At 66.6% G+C, this 24,572-nt stretch overlaps 2 protein-coding genes across 7 annotated transcripts in view; one reads left to right on the forward strand and one right to left on the reverse strand.

Annotated features, from left to right (window-relative positions):
• On the forward strand, positions 1-19,157 carry NDRG2 (NDRG family member 2). Of its 3 annotated transcripts, none has more exons than XM_075918182.1 (16): positions 1-135; positions 4,756-4,835; positions 6,009-6,114; positions 7,133-7,253; positions 7,338-7,400; positions 8,016-8,076; positions 8,452-8,538; positions 9,009-9,065; positions 11,022-11,125; positions 11,405-11,449; positions 11,944-11,995; positions 15,842-15,889; positions 16,003-16,038; positions 16,338-16,389; positions 16,483-16,516; positions 17,555-19,157. In XM_075918182.1, exons 2-16 carry the CDS (start codon positions 4,758-4,760, stop codon positions 17,772-17,774), a joined length of 1,164 nt encoding a protein of 387 aa, XP_075774297.1. In that variant the 5' UTR covers positions 1-135; positions 4,756-4,757; the 3' UTR covers positions 17,775-19,157. The 3 variants fall into 3 exon arrangements, with proteins under 3 accessions (XP_075774297.1, XP_075774298.1, XP_075774299.1); XM_075918183.1 differs by having other exon boundaries at positions 16,483-16,509; XM_075918184.1 differs by lacking the exon at positions 16,483-16,516.
• Positions 18,037-24,572, reverse strand: part of LOC142825939 (uncharacterized) — a 17,019-nt gene continuing 10,483 nt past the window's right edge. For 2 of the 4 annotated variants that reach the window (XM_075918176.1, XM_075918174.1), the window contains exons 2-3: positions 24,464-24,551; positions 18,037-23,854 (exon numbers count right to left, since the gene is read on the reverse strand). In XM_075918176.1, coding sequence (XP_075774291.1) covers positions 21,990-23,822 — 1,833 coding nt within the window. In that variant the 5' untranslated portion in view covers positions 23,823-23,854; positions 24,464-24,551 and the 3' untranslated portion in view covers positions 18,037-21,989. Of the gene's footprint in view, positions 23,858-24,463; positions 24,552-24,572 lie in introns of all 4 variants that reach the window. The other 2 variants (XM_075918177.1, XM_075918175.1) reach the window with 1 other exon arrangement.

Below are 24,572 nucleotides of genomic sequence, written 5' to 3' on the forward strand. Positions count from 1 at the left end.
CTCCCTCCTCTGTCCCCACCCCTCCCCCCAGGCACTGGGATTGGCGGGGGGGGGGGCGCAGACAGAGTCACTCAAAGGCAAGTGAAGGTGGAGGGACGGGGGAGGCGCAAGCGGAGCCGGACGCGGACAGAGCAGGTAGGGGGGTGTCTGGGGGGGGACTGATGCTGGGTTGGGGGGGCCAGGCAGGCGGAGGGGCAATGGGAGGGGAGCCAGGGTGAATAGGACCTAGCGGGGGGAGTCCGAAGGGGGGCGCGCAGCGGCGGGGAGGGGGTTCAAAGGGGGGCGCAGCGGCGGGAGGGGTCTGAAGGGGCGCGCAGCGGAGGGGGGGTTCGAAGGGGGGCGCAGCGGCGGGAGGGGAGCGCGCAGCGGCGGGAGGGGTCTGAAGGGGCGCGCAGCGGCGGGGGGGGACCGAAGGGGCGCGCAGCGGCGGGGGGGGGGGGTTGAAGGAGCGCGCAGCGGCGGGGGGGGGGGGAGCGCGCAGCGGCGGGGGGGGTTCGGAGGGGCGCGCAGCAGCGGGGGGGGACCGAAGGGGCGCGCAGCGGCGGGGGGGGGAACGCGCAGCGGCGGGGGGGGTTCGGAGGGGCGCGCAGCAGCGGGGGGGGGGGTCCGAAGGGGCGCGCAGCGGCGGGGGGGAGCGCGCAGCGGCGGGAGGGGTCCGAAGGGGCGCGCAGCGGCGGGGGGGGAGCGCGCAGCGGCGGGGGTAAAGGAGGGGGACAGGTATTGCCGGGAGGGGACCGAGGGGGGGGGGGCGCGCAGCGGCGGCGGATCCGAAGGGGGGCGGGGGTTAGTAGGACCTGGCGGGGGTTCGAAGGGGGGGCGCGCAGTGGCGGGGGGGGGGGCAGCTCTCTATGTCCCTCTGTCGGACACCCCCCCCCCCCCCCGCTCTTCTCCGCACCTCCTGTGAGCTGCGCCTCCCAAAATGTCAAGCGGAAAAGCCCCCGGGCTCGGGGCCCGGACGCCTGGGTCTGGCTGGAGGGCGCGGCGGGGGCTCCTGGGTTCCCTCTGGGCAGGACCCGGTGAGGTCCCCTTGGGGCCCCTGGGTTCGGGCGAGGGGAGGGGGCACGGGTGGCCCATCCCAGCGTCCCGGGGGGTCCGGACAGGGCTGAGCCGTTCGCTGGATCCCAGCCCCCCAAGTGCCCTGGGAACAGACCCCGTGGGCCTCCCGGATCCCTGCCCCCTCCTGCTTCCCCCAGTGCCCCTTTGTCTCTGGGGGGAGCCCCCGGTCCCTGCCCCCCCTGCAGCCAGAGTGATCCCAGCCGGCAGGGAGAGCAGGGACCCCGCGCAGCAGCCAGGGCAGCCCACACTGGTTTTGCTCCCCAAACCAGCCCAGGCTGACCCGCGTCCAGCTCCTGTTGGCAGCTCCCGCCCCCCCCCCCCCCCCCGCTCTTCCTCCCGCCTCTCTCCTGCTTCCCCACCTGGTCACACCCCGCCCAGGCTCAGGTTACACAAAGCATCAGCCATTGTGTACGTGAGGGAGGCTGGCACCCCGAAATCCCCATCCCCAGCTAGGGATTGGTGCAGCACCCAGGGAAACTGAGGCACACAGTGCCCCCCCCCCGCCAAACCCCCGATCCCTCCAGTACCCCCTCTCGCCCTCCCACTTACCCCCTTGATCCCTCCAGTGCCCCCCCGCCAAACCCCCGATCCCTCCAGTACCCCCTCCTGCCCTCCCACTTACCCCCTTGATCCCTCCAGTGCCCCCTCCCGCCCTCCCACTTACCCCCTTGATCCCTCCAGTGCCCCCCCGCCAAACCCCCGATCCCTCCAGTACCCCCTCCTGCCCTCCCACTTACCCCCTTGATCTCTCCAGTGCCCCCTCCCGCCCTCCCACTTACCCCCTTGATCCCTCCAGTGCCCCCCCCGCCAAACCCCTGATCCCTCCAGTACCCCCTCTCGCCCTCCCACTTACCCCCTTGATCCGTCCAGTGCCCCCTCCCAGCCTCCTGCCTGATCCCCAACGCCCCCCCAATTCCCTACCTGGCATTCAACTGATGCTCCCCCACCTCCTGCCTCCCTCCCCCAAGCTTGTGTCCCCACGCTTGATGCCGCAGCCCCTTTTCTGGGGCCTGACCCCCAGGGGTCCCAGGCTACGTGCCCTTGCCCTGGCGGGATTTGAAGTGACACCCAAACCCGCGGGTGGGTTAGTCACCGGGACGCGACCGGGGAGGCCCTGAGGGCAGCCACGCGACGCGGACGCGGCGTTGGGTCGGCCTGGAGCCCAGCCCAGGCTGTCTATTATCTGGCTGCCGGGGTGTCCCTGGGGCCCCTTGTCCCTTCCCAGCTCAGCATCCCCCTGCCCCCCAGCTCCCACCTTTGCTCAGGGCCCTGCTGTCCCTAGCCAGGCCTGTCTTAGCCGGGTGCTTCTCAGCCCTGGTGCCTCTGCAGAGGAGTCTGGGGCACACATCAACAACTGAAACTTGGAGACAAGGGTGGCACCTCAGAGGCTAACAGACTGATTGGAGCATGCGCTTCCGTGGGCAAAGCCCCACTGCCTGCATCTGACGAAGAGGGCCTTTGCCCACGACAGCGCATGCGCCGATCGATCCGCTAGGGTCTGTCTACACTACAGAGTTAATTCCAAATAACAGCCGTGAGTTCGGATTCACTGGAATCGCGTCTGCACAGCCAAACCGCTCTCTCGGATAAATTCAAACTAGCGGAGCCCTTATTCGAAGTAGGTAAACCTCATTGTACGAGGGGTAACGCCAAATTGGAAATAGCTATTTGGAACGCAGCGCTGTGGAGGGGCCTCCAGCCTTCCCAGGGAGCCCTGGCGCCCACTCTGGGCACAGCCAGGAAAACTTCCTCTCCTCTCCCCCAGCCCCGGAGACATTCAAGGGGTAGACCCTGGCCACAGGGCCTGTGCCAGAGCCAGCAGTGGCCAACGGGGCCCAGGGACCCCAAAACATGAGCCAGCAAGCCCCTGGCAGCCAGCCCTCCACCGCTCCCCAGGAGCCGTCTGCCAGCTCCCAGGAGCCTGACGGGCTGGAGAAGGCGGGGGCCTTCCTGGTCCAGGGTGGGGATCATGGGCCTTATTCAGGTTTGGGGGGATGCCCCCAATGTCCATGATCTCCGCCCTAGACGGAGGAACACGCCCGTCTATGGCAGGAGAGCTGCCAGCCTGGCCACCAAAGGCCACATGCGAACCCAGGAGCAGGTTTGCATGAAAGTCAGGTTGGTCTGGGGAGACCCCCAATCCTGGGTCCTGAGCTTCCCCTCCCCCTTCTTCCCCTTGCTTCCCCCTTCCAGCTCCCTCCTCCCAGGTCTCCCCCTCCCCTCTCCCACCCTCTCTCTTCCCCTCTCCCACCTCCTTTTCCCAGTCTCCCCAGAGGTTCATCCCCTCCCCCAGTTTTGTTCAATAAACCCAGTTTCTATTTTTGAACATACGTGTCTCTTATTTGACATCAGGAAGGGGGCTAGGGAGGGGTCAGTGGGAGGACGTGAGGGAGGAATGGGGCACGAGACCCCAGTGGGGAGGACCAGGGAGGCTCTGAAGGCTCCTCGGGGTGGACGCTCTCCCTCAGGGTGTCCTGGATCCTGACAGCCCCCCGATGGATCCCCAGATGGCAGCCTGCAGCAAGTGCAGCTGGGCTGATAGCAACGACCCCACGAGATGCCCTGGGATGCCCAGGGGCAGCTCTGCTCCATGTGGCCGAGTGCTGTGGTGTCCCGAGTGCGGGCACTCAGGGCTCTCCAAGACAGGACTGCTTTGCTGTCCCTCATCGAGGGAGACAAGCAAGCGGGGAACCCTGAGAACTGTCTGTCCGGGGTGGGGGTCGGGTCCCTTTAAGCACGGAGCTCAGTTAGCCTCAGGCAGCAGCCCCACACACTAAGTCCCAACCTGATGCCCTGCCAGCACTGGGTCCGGCCAACCTTAACCGCGGTTCAGGGTCCGCTCAGTGTGGACTCGCTATTTCGAAATAGTTTTTGTGTCTAGATGCGTTATTTCGAATTACCTCAATTCGAATGAACTATTTCAAGTAAGGTAATTGGAAATAGTGCTGCAGTGTAAACATACCCTCAGTCGATAAGGTGGCACAGGACTTGTGGTTGTTGCAGATTCAAACTAAAACGGCTACCCTTCCGATACTTGGAGACAACTGAATGTTTGTTTTAAGTTTTACAGCACTTTATTATTTTTGTACTTTTTACACCCAAAAATTTCATCGCCCGCCCAGCTACAATTAAGTTGTTTAAACAAATGTGTTGCAATGGTAGAAAAAAAACTTGCGTGTCTGAAAACTGTAGGTACCGGGGGTGCTTGCTCTTGGTGTGGTTGTGTGGTTTTTTGAAATAGGGGTACTTTATAAAAAAAAGCTTGAGAGACACTGTTGGAGCCCTTCCTGAAAGCACAGTCCTTCCCCTGCTGGGCCACCGCAAGCATCAAGGGGAAACTGAGGCACACAGTGAGGCCCTGACAATCCCCCTTCGTCGCAGCCCAGCCCCCTCAGAGACAGGACAGTGCAGGGGTGCTTGAGACAGCGAATGGGGGTGTTTGTACCCCCTTGTGCACATGGCCTGGGCCCCAGCCCTCCTTGTGTGCGGGGAGGTGGCTCGGGGGGTCTTCTGTGTTGGGGGACAGCTCTGGAGGGTCTGCATGTCAGAAGGCAGCTCGAGGGGGGGCCTCTGTTGGGGGTGGCCCTGGGGGACTGAATCGGGGGGAGATTCATGTGTCTGGGTAGGGGAGCAGTAGTGCTGGTAGGTGTCTCTGTGTCCTGCTCTGACACCCCCCCCCCCCTTCCCCTCCAAGCGCAGCCATGACCGAGCTCCACGAGGTGCAGATCACGGAGGAAAAGCCACTGCTGGTGACCCCCACGCAGCCGGACCCGGGCAAGGTCAGAGGCACAGGGCATGTTGTGGGGAGGGGCCCCCACTGCTGCCCCCAGCCCCTGTCTATCCCCCTACGGCCCCCCCCCACATCTGCCCCCCCTTGTAGGCAGCTGAGCTGTTAGTAGCTGGACTCCTCCCTGAGCATCTGCAGGCCTCCTGCCCCTGAGCTCCACACACTGTGCTGGGAGAGAACCCAGGAGTCCTGGCTCCCTGTGCTCTAACCACTAGACCCCGCTCCCCTCCCAGAGCTATGGAGAAAACCCAGGAGTCCTGGCTCCCTGTGCTCTAACCACTAGACCGCGCTCCCCTCCCAGAGCTATGGAGAAAACCCAGGAGTCCTGGCTCCCTGTGCTCTAACCACTAGACCGCGCTCCCCTCCCAGAGCTATGGAGAAAACCCAGGAGTCCTGGCTCCTGTGTTCTGACCTCCAGTGGCCAGTGTCCCTCTAATTGCTCCCACCCCCGAGTGGAGTGAACGTTGCTGGGTGCAGCGACACGGAGGTGACGTGCGACACAGCCCGTCCATATTAAGCACATACAATATGCATACGGGAGGGGGCCGAGGGGCTGGAGCAGACGGTGGGGGGGCAGACTCCGGCTGGCGGTGCCGGCTCAGGGCTGGCGCGGTGGGGTGGGGGGCAGGGTTGGGAGTGTACAGACTCTGGCTGAGGGTGCAGGTTTGGGGGTGGGGTTGGGGGGCTCAGGGTATGCAGACTCTGGCAGGGGGTGTGGGGCTGGGTGGGAAGCTCCGGTGTTACTGCAAGGAGAGAGGACTCCCCCAGTTCTCTCCTTGCAGCCGCACCTAGGCAGGGGGGCGGGTACTGGCTGGGGGACGCAGGGAGCCCCCCCAGTTCCAGCCGGAGCTGGATTGGAGCTGGGCTCAGGCCGGGAGAGGCGCCAGGTTCAGACCATCCTTGGCCCAGCCCTGGCAGGTCCCCAGGAGGGTCCCTTCGGCGGCCTCCCATCTTCCAGGGAACTCGGGCCTCCCTGGCGTGACGCCGGCTGGCAGCGTCCAAGCATGGGGCCAGCACGAGTCAGGATTCGAACCAGCTGCATGTGGGCCGTGGAGCGGGAGCCCCGGGCAGCAGCCCCGCTGGACAGCAGGGAGCCCGCACTCGGCGGCAGCGCCAGCCGTGGGGCAGCCCCCCAGGTCCCTCACAGGCCCTGTCTCTCTGGCAGAAGCACTCGGTGGAGACGCCCTACGGACAAGTCACCTTCACCGTGCACGGCAGCCCGAAGCCCAAGCGCCCGGCCATCCTGACCTACCACGACGTGGGGCTGAACCGTGAGTTGGGCTGCAGGGAGCCGACCCCCAGCCAGCTCCTCCTGCGCCCCCCCACCTCCCCCCCCGCAGCCAGCTCCTCCTGCGCCCCCTCCCCCCCTGCAGCCAGCTCCTCCTGCCTCCCCCCACCTCCCCCCCAGCCAGCTCCTCCTGCGCCCCCCTCCCCCCCGCAGCCAGCTCCTCCTGCGCCCCCCACCTCCCCCCCGCAGCCAGCTCCTCCTGCGCCCCCTCCCCCCCTGCAGCCAGCTCCTCCTGCCTCCCCCCACCTCCCCCCCAGCCAGCTCCTCCTGCGCCCCCTCCCCCCTGCAGCCAGCTCCTCCTGCCTCCCCCCACCTCCCCCCCCGCAGCCAGCTCCTCCTGCGCCCCCCACCTCCCCCCCGCAGCCAGCTCCTCCTGCGCCCCCTCCCCCCCTGCAGCCAGCTCCTCCTGCCTCCCCCCACCTCCCCCCCAGCCAGCTCCTCCTGCCCCCCCCTCCCCCCCGCAGCCAGCTCCTCCTGCGCCCCCCACCTCCCCCCCGCAGCCAGCTCCTCCTGCGCCCCCTCCCCCCCTGCAGCCAGCTCCTCCTGCCTCCCCCCACCTCCCCCCCAGCCAGCTCCTCCTGCGCCCCCTCCCCCCTGCAGCCAGCTCCTCCTGCCTCCCCCCACCTCCCCCCCCGCAGCCAGCTCCTCCTGCGCCCCCCACCTCCCCCCCGCAGCCAGCTCCTCCTGCGCCCCCTCCCCCCCTGCAGCCAGCTCCTCCTGCGTCCCCCACCTCCCCCCCGCAGCCAGCTCCTCCTGCGTCCCCCCACCTCCCCCCCGCAGCCAGCTCCTCCTGCACCCCCCCACCTCCCCCCCGCAGCCAGCTCCTCCTGCGCCCCCCACCTCCCCCCCCGCAGCCAGCTCCTCCTGCGCCCCCCCCGCAGCCAGCTCCTCCTGCGCCCCCCCCGCAGCCAGCTCCTCCTGCGCCCCCCCTGCAGCCAGCACCCCCTGCTCCCCTTCCTGCACTCCCTGCTGCTCTGACACCATCTCTCCCGCTGCCCCAGACCAGTCCTGCTTCCAGACGCTCTTCCGCTTCGAGGACATGCAGGAGATCGTCAAGAACTTTGTTGTGGTTCATGTGGACGCTCCCGGCATGGAGGAGGGTGCCCCCGTGTTCCCCGTGGGGTGAGCTCCCCATACACCCCATTTCTCCCTTGCCTTCGGCGTTCCCCGTGGGGTGCCCCCTGCTGACCTGCCCTCTCCCTGCAGGTACCAGTACCCGTCGCTGGACCAGCTGGCTGACATGATCCCCTGCATCCTGCAGTACCTGAAGTGAGTGGGGGGGCAGGGACAGATGGACCCAGCAAGTGCCCCTGCTCCATCCTCCCCGGGGCAGGAGAGCTCGGGGCAGGGGGCACGGCCACGCTGGTTCACTCTGTGTGTCTAGATGTGGCCTATTGCAGATATGATGCCCTGTACCCCCGTGTGGCCATGTAGGGGAAACTGAGGCACACAGGCCTCTTAAAAATGCCACTGAAAAATCCCCATTGCCAGACCCTCCTTGGCAGGCTCGCTGGTGCCAGCCCAGCCCGCAGAGCCCTGGCAAACTCAGCAGCGTTGGCCTAGTCGGGGGCAGCATGTTCAGCTTCCTGTTCCCAGCCTCCGCGCCTGCTAGGACCGCCCTGAGGCTCCATTCCCGGAGCGGGGATTCAGCTGCAACCGGCAGTGTCGGGGCCTCGAGGCCTCCTGTGGGGACCAGCTCTAGGACAGTCCGGCCAGCAGCCACCCCTTGTCTGGGCTCGGAGCCGCCGGCCACACCAGGTCACGGCCCAGCCCTGGCCCAGTCTTCCACCCCGGCGATGTCTCCCGGCCAAGGCCAGCACCCGCCTCCCTCCGCCTGCGCCAGGCCCCTGTGCCCCAGAACAAACCCCCTGCTTCCTTCCTCAGCTTCACCAGCATCATCGGCATCGGAGTGGGAGCCGGCGCCTACGTGCTTGCCCGCTACAGTGTGAGTAGCGCAGGCCAGGGGGCAGCGGCTTGGGGGTGAGGGGCACTGGGGGGGCGGGGGCTGTGTGTCAGGGGTGAGGGGCACCGGGGGGGGCGGGGGCTACGGGTTGGGGCTGAGGGGCACCGGCAGGGCTGGGGGGGGCGGGGGCTGCGGGTCAGGGCTGAGGGGCACTGGCAGGGCTGGGGGGGGGGCTGGGGCTGTGGGTCGGGGGTGAGGGGCACCGGCATGGGTGGGGGGGGCGGGGGTGAGGGGCACTGGTAGGGCTGGGCTGGCAGGGGCTGGGGGGGCAGGATTGAGGGGCATTGGGGGAGCCCAGCTGGGCTGGCAGGGGCATTGGGGGCTGGGTCCACTCCTCTTTTCTCGCCCCCCCCCCAGCTCTCTCACCCTGACACTGTGGAGGGCCTGGTTTTGATCAACATGGACCCCAATGCCAAGGGGTGGATGGACTGGGCGGCTCACAAGGTATGGTGTGGGGAGGGGATGCGTGGGGCGGGGGCGTGAGGAGGGGATTCATGGGCCGGGGTGGGAGTGGAAAGGAGCGGGATAGGGTGGGGGGCCTGAGGAGGGGATGCGTGGGGTGGAGTGGGAAGGGGAAAGGGTGGGCAGCAGGGACGGGGTGGGGGCACGGGGAGAGGAGGGGATGCATAGGGTGGGAGTGGGGAGGGGATGGGATGGGAGTGGGGAGGGGTGGGTTGTGGGGAGGGAATGTATGGGGCAGGGTGGTAGAGGAGGGGGCAGGATGGGTGTGTGGGGAGGGAATGTATGGGGCAGGATGGCAGAGGAGGGGGCAGGATGGGGTGTGGGGAGGGGATGCGTGGGGTGGAGATCATGCACAACTGGGAAGATGACAGGAAATATCTGGCCTAAGATCTCTGTCCCCCCCCCCCCCCCCCCCCCCGGGTGCCTATCTCACCCTCTGCCTTCTGCCCCAGCTCAGCGGCCTGACCTCCTCCGTGCCCGAGATGATCCTGGCCCATCTCTTCAGCCAGGTGAGGGGGTGGTCTAGGTCTCCCCTGAGGGGCTGTGGGTGGGTTCCACGCTTCCTGGGGTCCTTCCCGGGGAGGTGGAGATGCCGGGCCAGCTTGGGCCAGACTGCTCAGTAACACCCAGCTCCCAGGAGGCGCTGTCGGGCTGCAGGGTGGGCACTGTGGGAGAAGGGCATGGCAGGGGGCAGGTCAGCAGGGCCATATTGCTCAGTAACGCCTGGTCCGCAGGAGGTGCTGTCGGGCTGCAGGGCGGGCACTGTGGGAGAAGGGCATGGCAGGGGGCAGGTCATCAGGGCCATATTGCTCAGTAACGCCCGGTCCGCAGGAGGCGCTGTCAGGCTGCAGGGTGGGCACTGTGGGAGAAGGGCATGGCAGGGGGCAGGTCATCAGGGCCATATTGCTCAGTAACGCCCGGTCCGCAGGAGGCGCTGTCGGGCTACAGGGCGGGCACTGTGGGAGAAGGGCATGGCAGGGGGCAGGTCATCAGGGCCATATTGCTCAGTAACGCCTGGTCTGCAGGAGGCGCTGTCAGGCTGCAGGGCGGGCACTGTGGGAGAAGGGCAGGGCAGGTCATCAGGGCCATATTGCTCAGTAACGCCCGGTCCGCAGAAGGCGCTGTCAGGCTGCAGGGCGGGCACTGTGGGAGAAGGGCAGGTCAGCAGGGCCATATTGCTCAGTAACGCCCGGTCCGCAGGAGGCGCTGTCAGGCTGCAGGGTGGGCACTGTGGGAGAAGGGCAGGTCAGCAGGGCCATATTGCTCAGTAACACCCGGTCCGCAGGAGGCGCTGTCAGGCTGCAGGGCGGGCACTGTGGGAGAAGGGCAGGTCAGGTCAGCAGGGCCATACTGCTTAGTAACGTCTGGTCCGCAGGAGGCGCTGTCAGGCTGCAGGGCGGGCACTGTGGGAGAAGGGCAGGTCAGGTCAGCAGGGCCATACTGCTTAGTAAAGTCTGGTCCGCAGGAGGCGCTGTCGGGCTGCAGGGCGGGCACTGTGGGAGAAGGGCAGGGCAGGGGGCAGGTCAGCAGGGCCATACTGCTCAGTAACGTCTGGTCCGCAGGAGGCGCTGTCAGGCTGCAGGGCGGGCACTGTGGGAGAAGGGCAGGGCAGGTCAGCAGGGCCATATTGCTCAGTAACGCCCGGTCCGCAGGAGGCGCTGTCAGGCTGCAGGGCGGGCACTGTGGGAGAAGGGCAGGTCAGCAGGGCCATATTGCTCAGTAACGCCCGGTCCGCAGGAGGCGCTGTCAGGCTGCAGGGCGGGCACTGTGGGAGGAAGGGCAGGGCAGGGGGCAGGTCAGCAGGGCCATATTGCTCAGTAACGCCCGGTCCGCAGGAGGCGCTGTCAGGCTGCAGGGCGGGCACTGTGGGAGAAGGGCAGGTCAGGTCAGCAGGGCCATACTGCTTAGTAAAGTCTGGTCCGCAGGAGGCGCTGTCGGGCTGCAGGGCGGGCACTGTGGGAGAAGGGCAGGGCAGGGGGCAGGTCAGCAGGGCCATACTGCTCAGTAACGTCTGGTCCGCAGGAGGCGCTGTCAGGCTGCAGGGCGGGCACTGTGGGAGAAGGGCAGGGCAGGTCAGCAGGGCCATATTGCTCAGTAACGCCCGGTCCGCAGGAGGCGCTGTCAGGCTGCAGGGCGGGCACTGTGGGAGAAGGGCAGGTCAGCAGGGCCATATTGCTCAGTAACGCCCGGTCCGCAGGAGGCGCTGTCAGGCTGCAGGGCGGGCACTGTGGGAGGAAGGGCAGGGCAGGGGGCAGGTCAGCAGGGCCATATTGCTCAGTAACGCCCGGTCCGCAGGAGGCGCTGTCAGGCTGCAGGGCGGGCACTGTGGGAGAAGGGCAGGTCAGCAGGGCCATATTGCTCAGTAATGCCCGGTCCGCAGGAGGTGCTGTCAGGCTGCAGGGCGGGCACTGTGGGAGAAGGGCAGGTCAGCAGGGCCATATTGCTCAGTAACGCCCGGTCCGCAGGAGGAGCTGTCGGGCTGCACGGAGGTGGTCCAGCAGCACAGGCAGGCACTCGCCGGAGCCCCGAACCTCAGCAACATCCAGCTGTACTGGAGCAGCTACAACAGGTGGGGCTGGTGTGGGTGGGGCGGGGTTGGAGGGAGAGTTGGAATGGATTGAGTGGGGTGCCGAGGGGGGGTGGAGGGGGCTTAGCCATGGGGCCAGTGTGCCCGGGGCTGGAGTTACCGCAAAGGCTCATGGGACAGAGGCGACCGCGGTGAGGTTTTGGGGCCTCTTAACCTTGATGTAGCTCAGAGCCTCGGCAGGTTTAATGCTACCTGGGGCTGGGGTTGAGTGGGGGGGAGGGGGACATGGCAGTTCTCAGCCCCCCCATTTTCCCTCCTCAGCCGTCGGGACCTGAACTTCGAACGCGGGGGAGACGTCACCTTGAAGTAAGTGAGCCCAGCCCCAGGGTACCCCACGACCCCCCGATACCCTGAGCCCAGCCCCTGGGTTCCCCACGACCCCCCGAAACCCTGAGCCCAGCCCCTGGGTACCCCACGACCCCCCGATACCCTGAGCCCAGCCCCTGGGTACCCCACGACCCCCCGATACCCTGAGCCCAGCCCCTGGGTTCCCCACGACCCCCCGAAACCCTGAGCCCAGCCCCTGGGTACCCCACGACCCCCCGATACCCTGAGCCCAGCCCCTTGGGGGCCTCAAAATCCCCAGAGACCCTGGGAACACCCCTGAGGGTGCCCCACAAGAACCCCCAGCAGCCTTGTGTCCCTGCCCCAAGTATCCAGCCTCACCCAGTTGGGGTGGGACCTCTCCCCAGAACACCCAGCACTGAGCCCCCTAATCCCTTCTACCCCCTTGCTCGGCCCTGACCCGGTTTGAGGGGCAGGGGGGTTGGCTCCATCTACCCCTCCCTCTCACCCCACAGGTGCCCCGTCATGCTGGTGGTGGGAGACCAGGCGCCCCACGAAGATGCTGTGGTGAGTAACGCAACAAACCACACACCACACAACTATGCAACCAACACACAGCCCCACAGCGCCCCTTGTGACACAACCCCAGAACGTCCCCCTGCAACACAACCCAACACACAGCCCCACAGCGCCCCTTGTGTCACAACCCCAGAACGTCCCCGTGCAACACAACCCAACACACAGCCCCACAGCGCCCCTTGTGACACAACCCCAGAACGTCCCCCTGCAACACAACCCAACACACAGCCCCACAGCGCCCCTTGTGTCACAACCCCAGAACGTCCCCCTGCAACACAACCCAACACACAGCCCCACAGCGCCCCTTGTGTCACAACCCCAGAACGTCCCCCTGCAACACAACCCAACACACAGCCCCACAGCGCCCCTTGTGTCACAACCCCAGAACGTCCCCCTGCAACACAACCCAACACACAGCCCCACAGCGCCCCTTGTGACACAACCCCAGAACGTCCCCCTGCAACACAACCCAACACACAGCCCCACAGAGCCCCTTGTGTCACAACCCCAGAACGTCCCCCTGCAACACAACCCAACACACAGCCCCACAGCGCCCCTTGTGACACAACCCCAGAACGTCCCCCTGCAACACAACCCAACACACAGCCCCACAGCGCCCCTTGTGTCACAACCCCAGAACGTCCCCCTGCAACACAACCCAACACACAGCCCCACAGCGCCCTTTGTGTCACAACCCCAGAACGTCCCCCTGCAACACAACCCAACACACAGCTCCACAGAGCCCCTTGTGTCACAACCCCAGAACGTCCCCCTGCAACACAACCCAACACACAGCCCCACAGCGCCCCTTGTGACACAACCCCAGAACGTCCCCCTGCAACACAACCCAACACACAGCCCCACAGCGCCCCTTGTGACACAACCCCAGAACGTCCCCCTGCAACACAACCCAACACACAGCCCCACAGCGCCCCTTGTGACACAACTCCAGAACGTCCCCCTGCAACACAACCCAACACACAGCCCCACAGCGCCCCTTGTGACACAACCCCAGAACGTCCCCCTGCAACACAACCCAACACACAGCCCCACAGCGCCCCTTGTGACACAACCCCAGAACGTCCCCCTGCAACACAACCCAACACACAGCCCCACAGCGCCCCTTGTGACACAACCCCAGAACGTCCCCCTGCAACACAACCCAACACGCACCTCCACAGAGCCCCTTGTGTCACAACACAACAGCAGAACCCAGTACACAGCCCGGCAGCACTCTCTGCAGTTAGGGTATGTCTACACTAGTTCGAACTAGGGTGGTTAATGTCGGCATTGGAAGTTGCAAATGAAGCCTGGGATTTAAATATCCCAGGCTTCATTTGCATCTTGCCGGGCGCCGCCATTTTTAAATCCCCATTAGTGCGGACTCCGTACCCGCGGCTCCACGCGGCACGGAGTAGGTAGTTCGAATTGGGCTTTCTAATTCCAACTACCGGTACACCTCGTGGACATACCTTCCATAACAGCACACAGCCCCCTGACACAACCTCCGTGCCACAGCATTACCCACGCCGCTCCCATGACCTCGGCACACCCCACGATGGGAGACCGCCCCGACGGCAGACGGACAGGCCTGCACACACAGCAGGATTAATTCCAGGGACAGACGGACAGAGCGTCCAGCGGGTGCTTGACTCCACGGCCGACCCAGCCAGGCCGCTCCTGGGGCCCGGCCATGTCCCTGAGGGCTCTAGGAGCCCCATAGGCCCTCTCCTGCCCCTCCTCGGCCTTTGTCCGGTGGGCCAGGGAGCGAGCGGCCCCAGCCGGGCCCCGGGCCTTCCACACCTGGCTCATTGGGCTGCAGCTGTCGGGGAGCCTGGCTCCTGGCTGCTCATCCGGCACTTGTCACCCCAGCCTGTGTGGTTCCCCAGGGCACAGCCAGCTGGGGGCCCTGGGCAGTGGAGGGGCTGGCAGGTGTGTCTGCCCCTCCCCCCCCACACACAGTTCTGTCCCGTCTCCCGCTAGGGGTGTGAACGTGGAACGTGACCACGGTTACCCAGTGGGCCTGGGTGCCTGGGTTAACGGCCCGGTCCCACGCAGGCTCCCCGCGCGCGCGGGCTCCTGGGTTGACGGCCCGGTCCCACGCAGGCTCCCGGGTTAACGGCCCGGTCCCACGCAGGCTCCCTGGGCGCCTGGGTCAACGGCCCGGTCCCACGCAGGCTCCCCGCGCGCGCGGGCTCCCGGGTTGACGGCCCGGTCCCACGCAGGCTCCCGGGTTAACGGCCCGGTCCCACACAGGCTCCCTGGGCGCCTGGGTCAACGGCCCGGTCCCACGCAGGCTCCCTGGGCGCCTGGGTCAACGGCCCGGTCCCACGCAGGCTCCCCGCGCGCGCGGGCTCCCGGGTTAACGGCCCGGTCCCACGCAGGCTCCCGGGTTAACGGCCCGGTCCCACGCAGGCTCCCGGGTTGACGGCCCGGTCCCACGCAGGCTCCCGGGTTGACGGCCCAGTCCCACGCAGGCTCCCGGGTTGACGGCCCGGTCCCACGCAGGCTCCCTGGGCGCCTGGGTCAACGGCCCGGTCCCACGCAGGCTCCCTGGGCGCCTGGGTCAACGGCCCGGTCCCACGCAGGCTCCCCGCGCGCGCGGGCTCCCGGGTTGACGGCCCGGTCCCACGCAGGCTCCCGGGTTAACGGCCCGGTCCCACACAGGCTCCCCGCACACGTGGGCTCCCGGGTTAACGGCCCAGTCCCACGCAGGCTCCCCGCACACGTGGGCTCCTGGGTTGACGGCCCGGTCCCACGCAGGCTCCCGGGTTGACGGCCCGGTCCCACGCAGGCTCCCGGGTTGACGGCCCGGTCCCACGCAGGCTCCCGGGTTGACGGCCCGGTCCCACGCAGGCTCCCGGGTTGACGGCCCAGTCCCACGCAGGCTCCCGGGTTGACGGCCCGGTCCCACGCAGGCTCCCGGGTTGACGGCCCGGTCCCACGTAGGCTCCCGGGTTGACGGCCCGGTCCCACGCAGGCTCCCGGGTTGACGGCCCAGTCCCACGCAGGCTCCCGGGTTGACGGCCCGGTCCCACGCAGGCTCCCGGGTTGACGGCCCGGTCCCACGCAGGCTCCCGGGTTGACGGCCCGGTCCCACGCAGGCTCCCGGGTTGACGGCCCGGTCCCACGCAGGCTCCCGGGTTGACGGCCCGGTCCCACGCAGGCTCCCGGGTTGACGGCCCGGTCCCACGCAGGCTCCCGGGTTGACGGCCCAGTCCCACGCAGGCTCCCGGGTTGACGGCCCGGTCCCACGCAGGTTCCCGGGTTGACGGCCCGGTCCCACGCAGGCTCCCCACTCATGTGGGCTCCTGGGTTGACGGCCCGGTCCCACGCAGGCTCCCGGGTTGACGGCCCGGTCCCACGTAGGCTCCCGGGTTGACGGCCCGGTCCCACGCAGGCTCCCGGGTTAACGGCCCGGTCCCACGCAGGCTCCCGGGTTGACGGCCCTGTCCCACGCAGGCTCCCGGGTTGACGGCCCGGTCCCACGCAGGCTCCCGGGTTGACGGCCCGGTCCCACGCGGGCTCCCGGGTTGACGGCCCGGTCCCACGCGGGCTCCCGGGTTGACGGCCCGGTCCCACGCGGGCTCCCGGGTTGACGGCCCGGTCCCACGCGGGCTCCCGGGTTGACGGCCCGGTCCCACGCGGGCTCCCGGGTTGACGGCCCGGTCCCACGCGGGCTCCCGGGTTGACGGCCCGGTCCCACGCAGGCTCCCCGCACACGTGGGCTCCTGGGGAGCCGCCTGTCACCTGCGTGGAACCACCGACCTTTCCAGCAGCTCCACGGTTCCCGCATTCAACTCATTGTAACTTTCCTGTCTCTCCCACGCCCAGGTGGAGTGTAATTCCAAACTGGACCCCACGCAGACCTCCTTCCTCAAGGTGAGTGCTGGGCCCCCCCGCCAGCCCTGCCGGCACCCCTCACTCCCGACCCACAGCCCCTGCCAGCCCAGCTGGTGCCCCTCCTTTCACTGAGGGTTGGCTTTGTTTTCCAGATGGCAGATTCCGGGGGGCAGCCCCAGCTGACTCAGGTGAGAGCTGTTTTCCCAATAGCTTTTGGGAGGAGGGCCCAGGGCACTGCAGGGGGGCAGGGATTGTGGGGTGCAGAGTAGCACAGGGGGTGGGGAAACGTGCTGGGGGAGGCTCAGCAAAGCTGAGGGTACTCTGGGGGTGCAGCCGGGATATATGGGGTGAGCACTGCTGTGGGGCCAGCTGGGTGTGTAAGGGAGGGTTGTGAGCTGGGGGTGCAGCGTGGCTCACAGCCATGGGGTGCGGCCGGGGGGTCCCGGGTGCAGGGTGCGCGTCTGATCTTTCTCTTGCCCCATCTCAGCCTGGGAAGCTGACGGAGGCCTTCAAGTACTTCGTGCAGGGCATGGGATACAGTGAGTAGCCGACGGGGGTCCCGATCCCCCAGCCCTGCCCTCACCCCCTAGCTGGGCCAGTCCCTGAAATGTCTCTCTCTCTGTCTCTCCCAGTCCCCTACGTCCTGGACAGGAAACTGAGTATGGGGTCAGGTACCTCCCCTGCTACCCCCCCACACAGCCTGCACTGCCCCCCTGCACACACACCCATCCGAGCATGGGGACCCCCCCCACACACAGCCTGCACTGCCCCCATGCACCTCACACACCCTGCACCGGCTCCCCCTGCACACATACCCATCCGAGCATGGGGACCCCCCCCACACACAGCCTGCACTGCCCCCCATGCACTTCACACAACCTGCACCGGCTCCCCCTGCACACATACCCATCGGAGCATGGGGACCCCCCCCACACACACACACACAGCCTGCACTGCCCCCTATGCACTTCACACAACCTGCACCGGCTCCCCCTGCACACATACCCATCCGAGCATGGGGACCCCCCACACACACACACACAGCCTGCACTGCCCCCCATGCACTTCACACAACCTGCACCGGCTCCCCCTGCACACATACCCATCCGAGCATGGGGACCCCCCCCACACACACACACAGCCTGCACTGCTCCCATGCACACACACCCATCCGAGCATGGGGACCCCCCCACACACACAGCCTGCACTGCCCCCCATGCACCTCACACACCCTGCCCCGGCTCCCCCTGCACACACACCCATCCGAGCATGGGGACCCCCCCCCCCACACACACACCCTGCACTGCCCCCATGCACCTCACACAACCTGCACCGGCTCCCCCTGCACACACACCCATCCGAGCATGGGGATCCCCCCCCCGCGCACACAGCCTGCACTGCCCCCATGCACCTCACACACCCTGCACCGGCTCCCCCTGCACACATACCCATCCGAGCATGGGGATCCCCCCCCCGCGCACACAGCCTGCACTGCCCCCATGCACCTCACACACCCTGCACCGGCTCCCCCTGCACACACACCCATCCGAGCATGGGGACCTCCCTCCCGCATTGCTGGGCTGTGCCCCAGCCCACCCCACACTCCACAGCTTGTTGAGACGCACAAGTACAAATTGGGGGTGGGGCCTGTGGCTGGCGGTGTGGGCGGGGCTAATCTGACTCCGCCCTTCTGTCTCCCTGCAGTGGCCTCCTCCTGCATGACGCGCCTGTCGCGCTCCCGCACCGCCTCCCTGTCCAGCGCAGCCTCGGGGGAGGGGAGCCACTCCCGCACCCTGTCCCAGAGCAGCGAGTCGGGCAGCTCCCAGCCGCCGCTGCCGCCAGCCGCCGAGGGCTCCGCCCACACCATGGAGGTCTCCTGCTGAGCAGAGGAGGGGACGGGGATGGAGACGCCTCCCGCCTCTGACCGGGACTTCCTGCTACCCCACAATGCCCTCCGGCCCAGGGGCCACACGACGCCCCCCCTAACGGTACTAAACCGAGGAGGCCCCGACCCCAGAAACGGCAGCAAACCAGCGTTAACCCTTTAAAAACCAAATAACCAGCCCCCGGGCCCTGGGCCCCACCCCCTTCCTCCCCCCGCCCTCCCCACCCATTTCGCTAGTGGAGGGGGAGAGATTCTAGGGGCTCATCACCCTGACTTCTGCCCCTGCCCCTTCGGGGGTCCGTCCACACTCTCCCTCTGTACGTCCGTCTGTCCTGGATGCCCCTTTTCTGGGAACGCCCCCAACCCAAGTCTGGCCTGATGTGACCCCCCCCTTCCCCAGGATGCATTGCAAAGCCTTCCCCAGCCCCCACTTCGTGTCCCTTCTTGGTGATTTCCCACAGTTCGGGGTGTCTCCCCTGGGGGTGCAGGCACGAGGGGGCGGGGCATTGTGCACTAACCTGCCTAGATGTGTAGCAGCGTGTGCGTGCGTGCAGGAGCCGTGCGGGCTGGAGCAAGGCCCAGGCAGAGCACTGCTCTGCTGCGGGAGGGGGGTGGAGCTGGTGGTGGTATGAGAAGGCTTGGAGGAATGTGATTTTTTTTTTCAACTGGCCTCTGGCTGTACCACCTTTCCGACCAGACCCAGTTCTGACCGTGCCAAGCTCTGAGCACAGGGATCTCCGACTGTAATAGGCTCCAACTGTTGCAGGCCCCACTTGTAGCAGTTCTGACTGATTTGAGTTCCAGTTGTGAAAGGGCCTGGTTGTACCAGCCCCTGACTGTAACAGCTTTAGTCTGGGGTCGGTTTCAACGATTGTACCAGGCTCTGGTGGCTGATCTTTGTAATGGACTCTGACTGTAGCAGTTTTGTATGTAACCAGCTCTAGCTGTACTGGTTTGTAATGGGCACTGTTAAGTAGTGGGCTCCGGGTGTTATGGACTCCAGATGGTGTAGCATTATGGCCGTCAACACTCTGCCTGTATTGGGCACTAGAAGGCTAAGCTCTGACGGTGACAGAGCATGTAGTAGATGTTGCCTGTATTGGCTGTGTAACTGGTCCTGTCAGAAACAGGCTGGGTCTGAGTGTACCAGCTCTGTAGCTGCTGCGTTCCAGCTGTCCTGCCCATGGACCTGTCTCTGACTGTACCAGTGACACACCAGGCTCCGGATGTAACAACACCGGGCCAGGCTCTGGCTCCACCAGGCTTCGGCTGCACTGCTAACGTACCAGGCTCTTGCCTCTGACTGTACTGCTGATGCATTGGGCTCTGTCGGGCTGTAGCAGCTGTATATCCACAGGGCTGGGGCTCTAGCGGAGTGACTGACAGCCAATCCCAGCCTTACCAATAAAATCTGTAGAGGAAGCTGCCGTCTGTGCCTGGCCGTGTGTGACAAAGGGGCTGAGCCCAGATGTGACTGGGGCGGGCAGGGGAGAATCCCATGAACCCTGGCTCTGCCCCCACCCCCATCTCCCTGCCAGGACTCCCTGCAGCACGGCACCCCCTTGCGCCTGTGGGGAAAGCTCCCCCCCCATTTAGCCAGAGCCTCAGAAGCCTGGTGGGGAGGGGGCACGCATGCCTGGCAGGGGGGCGGGGGGGGGGAGCAACGGTCACGCAATGAGTTACAAGCGCCTCACTCTGCTCAGTGTAGGGGAGTGGCCAGCTGGAAGCCTTGCTAGATTATCCCCAGGTGACCTTCGCTGTACCTCAGTTTCCCCACATGGCCTGTTCCCCCCCACCCCTGCTCAGTGCCCCTGTGTGGCTGGAAAGGGACTTACAGCTCTGAGCTTCCATGCTACTCCCCCCCAAGTCCAGCACCGTTCCTGCACCAGGCATTGCAAGGGCCTGGGTTCTGGCTCCCCGCTTGGCCTGCCCTGGGCTGTGCCCGCTCCAGCCGGCTGAGAACACGACCCCCTGCACCTTGGGCGCCGCATGCAGCACATGGCTGGGGGCGGAGACACCAGGCTCCCTGTGCCTGGCGGTGCCACTGCACTTTGCCCCCCAGCCTCATGGGCATCTCCCCTTGGCGGGTGTGGCTGGGCTCCCCCGGGCGCTGGTCGGCGCTGGGGGGACAGCCCAGGCTGCGAGCTCCCTGCCCCCCGCCCTGGCTTGCAGTCCCATGGGCGCTCGGTAACCAACCCACGTGCTAGCAGAGAGCTGCTTACTCTGCATGGCTGGGAGCCCAGCCCTCCGCCTGCAAGCTGTGCACCCCACAGTGAGCTGCCTGCCATGCCCTGTGGGGCCAGGCAGGGACTGGGGGCTGAGTGCCCTGTGGCGTTCGCTGCTGCTGCCTCGCGCTGACGGCAATGCGCCCAGAGCCGGGCACATGGGGCAACGGCCCGGCTGCGTGTTCCAGTCAGGGCCAGTGCATTGCCGGGGGGCTCTTCTCCGAGGCGCTTCCTAGCTGATCCGGCAGGTGCCCTGGGCCAGTCCGTGCCCAGGGGTGGGCAGGCTCCACCGTGTCACCAGCCCAAAGGCTGGGGGGTCCCCAGCACCCAGCCATGTCCAGCTTGGCTCACGGCTGCTTGTGCCGGGGTTTGTTCCCAGCCCTGGGATGCAGCAGGTGCTGCTGAGCCTGGCCCAGGTGCCACTGTGGCTACCCACCCCAGCCAGAGATGGCACCGTTGTGCCTGGGGCAGTGAGAGCACCGGGGGGGGGGGAGCTGATTTGCCAATCAGGCGCCAGAGGCCGGGTAGGGAAAACAAGGCAGGGAGGAGGGCAGCGATTTGCCCAAAGTGGGGTATCACCCAGACACACCACGAGGTCAGTCTAACGGGAGGCTGTTTATTTTGAACATTCACGTAACAGCCCACGTGGCTCCTTCTCAGTCCAGACACGTGGCAATCAGGACTCCTGGCTTCTAGCCTCTTGCACTAACCACTAGCCCCCACTTCCCTTCCAGAGCCAGGGAGAAAATGCAGGAGTCCTGGCTCCTTCTCAGTCCAGACACGTGGCAATCAGGACTCCTGGCTTCTAGCCTCTTGCGCTAACCACTAGCCCCCACTTCCCTTCCAGAGCCAGGGAGAAAATGCAGGAGTCCTGGCTCCTTCTCCGTCCAGACACGTGGCAATCAGGACTCCTGGCTTCTAGCCTCTTGCGCTAACCACTAGCCTCCACTTCCCTTCCAGAGCCAGGGAGAAAATGCAGGAGTCCTGGCTCCTTCTCAGTCCAGACACGTGGCAATCAGGACTCCTGGCTTCTAGCCTCTTGCGCTAACCACTAGCCCCCACTTCCCTTCCAGAGCCAGGGAGAAAATGCAGGAGTCCTGGCTCCTTCCCTGCCACCCCACACACACCAACCACTAGCCTCCACTCTCAGAGCCAGGGAGAAAATGCAGGAGTCCTGGCTCCTGCCCTTCTCCCCTCCTTCCCCCCCATACACACACTCCAGCAGCCCAGGATCGCTAGACCAGCCGCAAGCCACAGGCTGCTGTGTGGTGTCTCAACAGCCACCGTAGCACGGGCCACATTCAGATCTCCGCGGAGCTCCACATAGCTGGGGCCTGGCTGCCCACCCCTTAGGGCCAAGAACCCTGGAGCCCGTGTCTCAAGAGCTGAGCGCGTGGGCAGCCGCCCAGCAGAGATCCCAGGGCACCTGGCTGATGGGCACAGCGCCCACAGCCGGGAGCAGGTGTTTTGACAAGGGATGTTGGTGTATATGCGGTTAAACGACCTGCACTCGCCCCCCTCTCTATTGGAGGCAGCAGCGCAGGATGGTGGGCAAGCGGGAGCCGGCTTTCCCAGGAGCACTGGCCCCAAGTAATTGCCTGCCTCTCCCCACCCTGTGCTGCTGCCTCAGATACAGGGGCAGCAGTGCGAGGTGGTGGGGGCTTCCTAGGAGTGAGGCTGGGAGCCAGGAGCACACTGGCTGCTGGGCCCTGACCCTGGGGAGCAATTTAGTAACCGTATAATAGCTAAAATATGTTGGAGTTACGCAATTCCTAAAATAACAGATATCGAACATCCCTCCTTTCTACTGGTGGTGCACATCTGCTCATGCCTCGGTGCACAGAACAAAATGTAATCCACACATGGATGGAAAAGCTTAGAGGGAACTCTGCCTGCAGGTGCCCCTCAGTCTGGCTCCACCGTGGTCAGAGCAGCGGGCTGGGAGGGGGTTCCAGCACTGGGAAGGGGGTGCCGAGGAGTTACCACGGGGGGCACTGGGAGCCAGGACGCCTGGGTTCTGTCCGGGTCCCTACCCAGTGTGGAGTCTCTGGCAGGACACGGGTGGGGCCTGGGGCAGGCTGCTATCCCCAGGCTCAACCTGGCCCTGCCCGGAGTATGGCTGGGCGTGCACGGCCTGGTGTGAGAGGAGTGCCTGGCTCTGGGCAAAGCGCTCCCCACAGCGGGCACACTCGTAGGGGGTCTCACTGTGCACCCGCAGGTGCTGGGCCAGCTCGGCGCTCTCCCCGAAGCTGCGGCCGCAGCGGGTGCAGTCGTGGGGCCGCTCAGCGTGGATGCGCCGGTGCCGGGCCAGCGTGGAGCTGCGGCCGAACTGCTTGCCGCAGCCGGTGCAGGCAAAGGGCTTGCCGGCCCCGTGCCGGGTGCTGCGGTGGGCAGCCAGTGCTGCAGGCTCGCCGAAGGCCTTGCCGCAGTCGGTGCAGGCGTGGGGGCGCCGGGCATGGAGCCGCCGGTGCTGGAGGAGGTTGGCGCGGAGGCTGAAGCCCCGGCCGCAGTCAAGGCAGCAGTAAGGGCGCTCGCCAGAGTGCACAGCCTGGTGCCGGAGCAGCACCGCACTCTCCGCAAAGCGCCGGCCACAGTCCCCGCAGGCGAAGGGGCGCTCGCCCGTGTGGGTGCGCTGGTGCCGGGCCAGCACCGAGCTCTGGCTGAAGCGCTTGCTGCAGTCCGGGCAGGGGAAAGGCCGTTCCCCGGTGTGCACACGCTGGTGAGCGAGCAGGTGAGAGCGCTGGGCAAAGCCCTTCCCACAGTCCGGGCAGCTCTGGCACTTCTCCAGGGGTGCCCCCAGCGAGCTGGAGCTCCGCCCCTTCAGCCCTGGGGACTCCTCCCCCTTGGAGCTCCGCCCCTTCAGCCCTGGGGACTCCTCCCCCTTGGAGCTCCGCCCCTTCAGCCCTGGGGACTCCTCCCCCTTGGAGCTCCGCCCCTTCAATCCTGGGGACTCCTCCCCCTCAGCTGGGAGTCTGGGCTGCATCAGGGTCTCTGTGCTGGATTCTCCCCCCGGCTCCGTGCTGTGGGTGGCCAGGTGCCGGCCCAGGTTGGCCCGGCGGCTGAACCGGCGTCCACATTCGGAGCACTGGTAGGGGCGCTCCCCGGTGTGGGTGCGCTGGTGGAGCAAGAGGCCGGGACCACGGCTGAACCGGCGCCCGCACTGGCCGCACTGGTATGGGCGCTCCCCGGTGTGGGTGCGCCGGTGCAGAGCCAGGTCGGGGCCGCGGATGAAGCGCCGGCCACAGTCGGAGCAGGCGAAGGGGCGCTCGCCCGTGTGGATGCGCCGATGCAGCGCCAGGTCCGGGGCCCGCAGGAAGCGTTTGCCGCAGTCCGGGCAGGGGAATGGGCGCTCGCCCGTGTGGATGCGCTGGTGCTGCACCAGGGAGGAGCCGGCGCCGAAGCACTTGCCGCAGTCAGGGCAGGCAAAGGGGCGCTGCCCAGCATGCGCCCGCTGGAACTGCAGGAACTCAGGGCTGCGGCTGAAGCTGCGCTCGGGCACCGGGGGAGGCAGCCCCGCCGGGCCATGCAGGCGCCGGTGCTTAGCCAGGTGTGCACTCTGGCTGAAGGCCCGGCCGCAGTCGGCACAGGCGAAGGGGCGCTCGCCCGTGTGCACCCGCTGGTGCCGCAGCAGGTTGGAGCTGCGGCTGAACCGCCGCCCACAGCCGGAGCAGCCAAACGGCTTCGCCACCACAGCACAGCAGGGCGCCCCCCGGTGGGCCAGCAGGGCGGCGGCGTCCCCACAGCTCTGCCCGCACTCGGCACACATGGTCGGTTCCTCTTCCAAGCGGCTGGTGCCCTCCTGCCAGCTCTGGCCGGCGTCCCCCGGTGGCTCTGCTCTCCTGACCCCCTCCTCACGCTCCATCCCGATCCTGGCCTCGCTCACGGCTCCATCACCTGCTGGGACGCGGAGCAAATCCAGAGCACAAGCCTCGGGGTCGTGGGGTAGGTCAGGTCAGAGCAGCCTCAGCCACTAGGACACCTACAGTGCAGGCACCGAGACAGGGCCGCAGGCCCCCCCACTGCCAGGGACTGGCTGCAGCTAATGGGATTTAGGCGCCAGGATTGGACTGTCAGGGATTTGGGCACCTACAAAACCAGCAGGGGCCTAGTGGCTGCGCCGGTGCCCAGACGGGCATTACACATCCCCCGGGACATGGCCGAGCCAGCAGCAAAGGGAAACCCTCAGGCGAGGGCGGCCTTCTGCAAGGCCGTGGCAGCTCCCGGGGGGTTGCGAAAGCGAGCTACGGGCGCGCAGACGGGCATCTATGCCGGCAGGGAAAGGACAGGCACATGGAAACATCGGGCTTGCTTGGGACACGCTGCCCTCAGGCTGCAGCCGACACAGCCGGGCTGCGCAACAGATGGGGACGAGCCGAGCAGAGAGGGGGGTAAATCCGTAGCCCCCAAGCTCCAGGTGGCAGCAGGTGATGGGAAAGGCAGAGAGCAAAGCAGACCAGGAGCGAACCAGACGGCTTCTAGCATCAGAGGGGGCAAACAACTTACGTAGTTACCCAAAGTCTGCCAGGGCAGTACACGGGGGGCCAAGCGCGGCCACGCAACCTCGTTAATCTAGCGGAAGGAGGAGCAGCGCCTGGAAGACAGAAATGGATAC

The sequence above is a fragment of the Pelodiscus sinensis genome, unplaced genomic scaffold (genome assembly GCF_049634645.1).
Source record: "Pelodiscus sinensis isolate JC-2024 unplaced genomic scaffold, ASM4963464v1 ctg48, whole genome shotgun sequence".
NCBI lineage: Eukaryota > Metazoa > Chordata > Testudines > Trionychidae > Pelodiscus > Pelodiscus sinensis.

Coding starts and splice junctions, on each gene's coding strand:
- NDRG2 (XM_075918182.1), top strand. CDS start 4,758: ATGACCGAGCTCCACGAGGTGCAGATCACGGAGGAAAAGCCACTGCTG. Junction 6,115..7,132: donor CCACGACGTGGGGCTGAACC/GTGAGTTGGGCT, acceptor CCGCTGCCCCAG/ACCAGTCCTGCTTCCAGACG. Junction 11,996..15,841: donor CGCCCCACGAAGATGCTGTG/GTGAGTAACGCA, acceptor TCCCACGCCCAG/GTGGAGTGTAATTCCAAACT.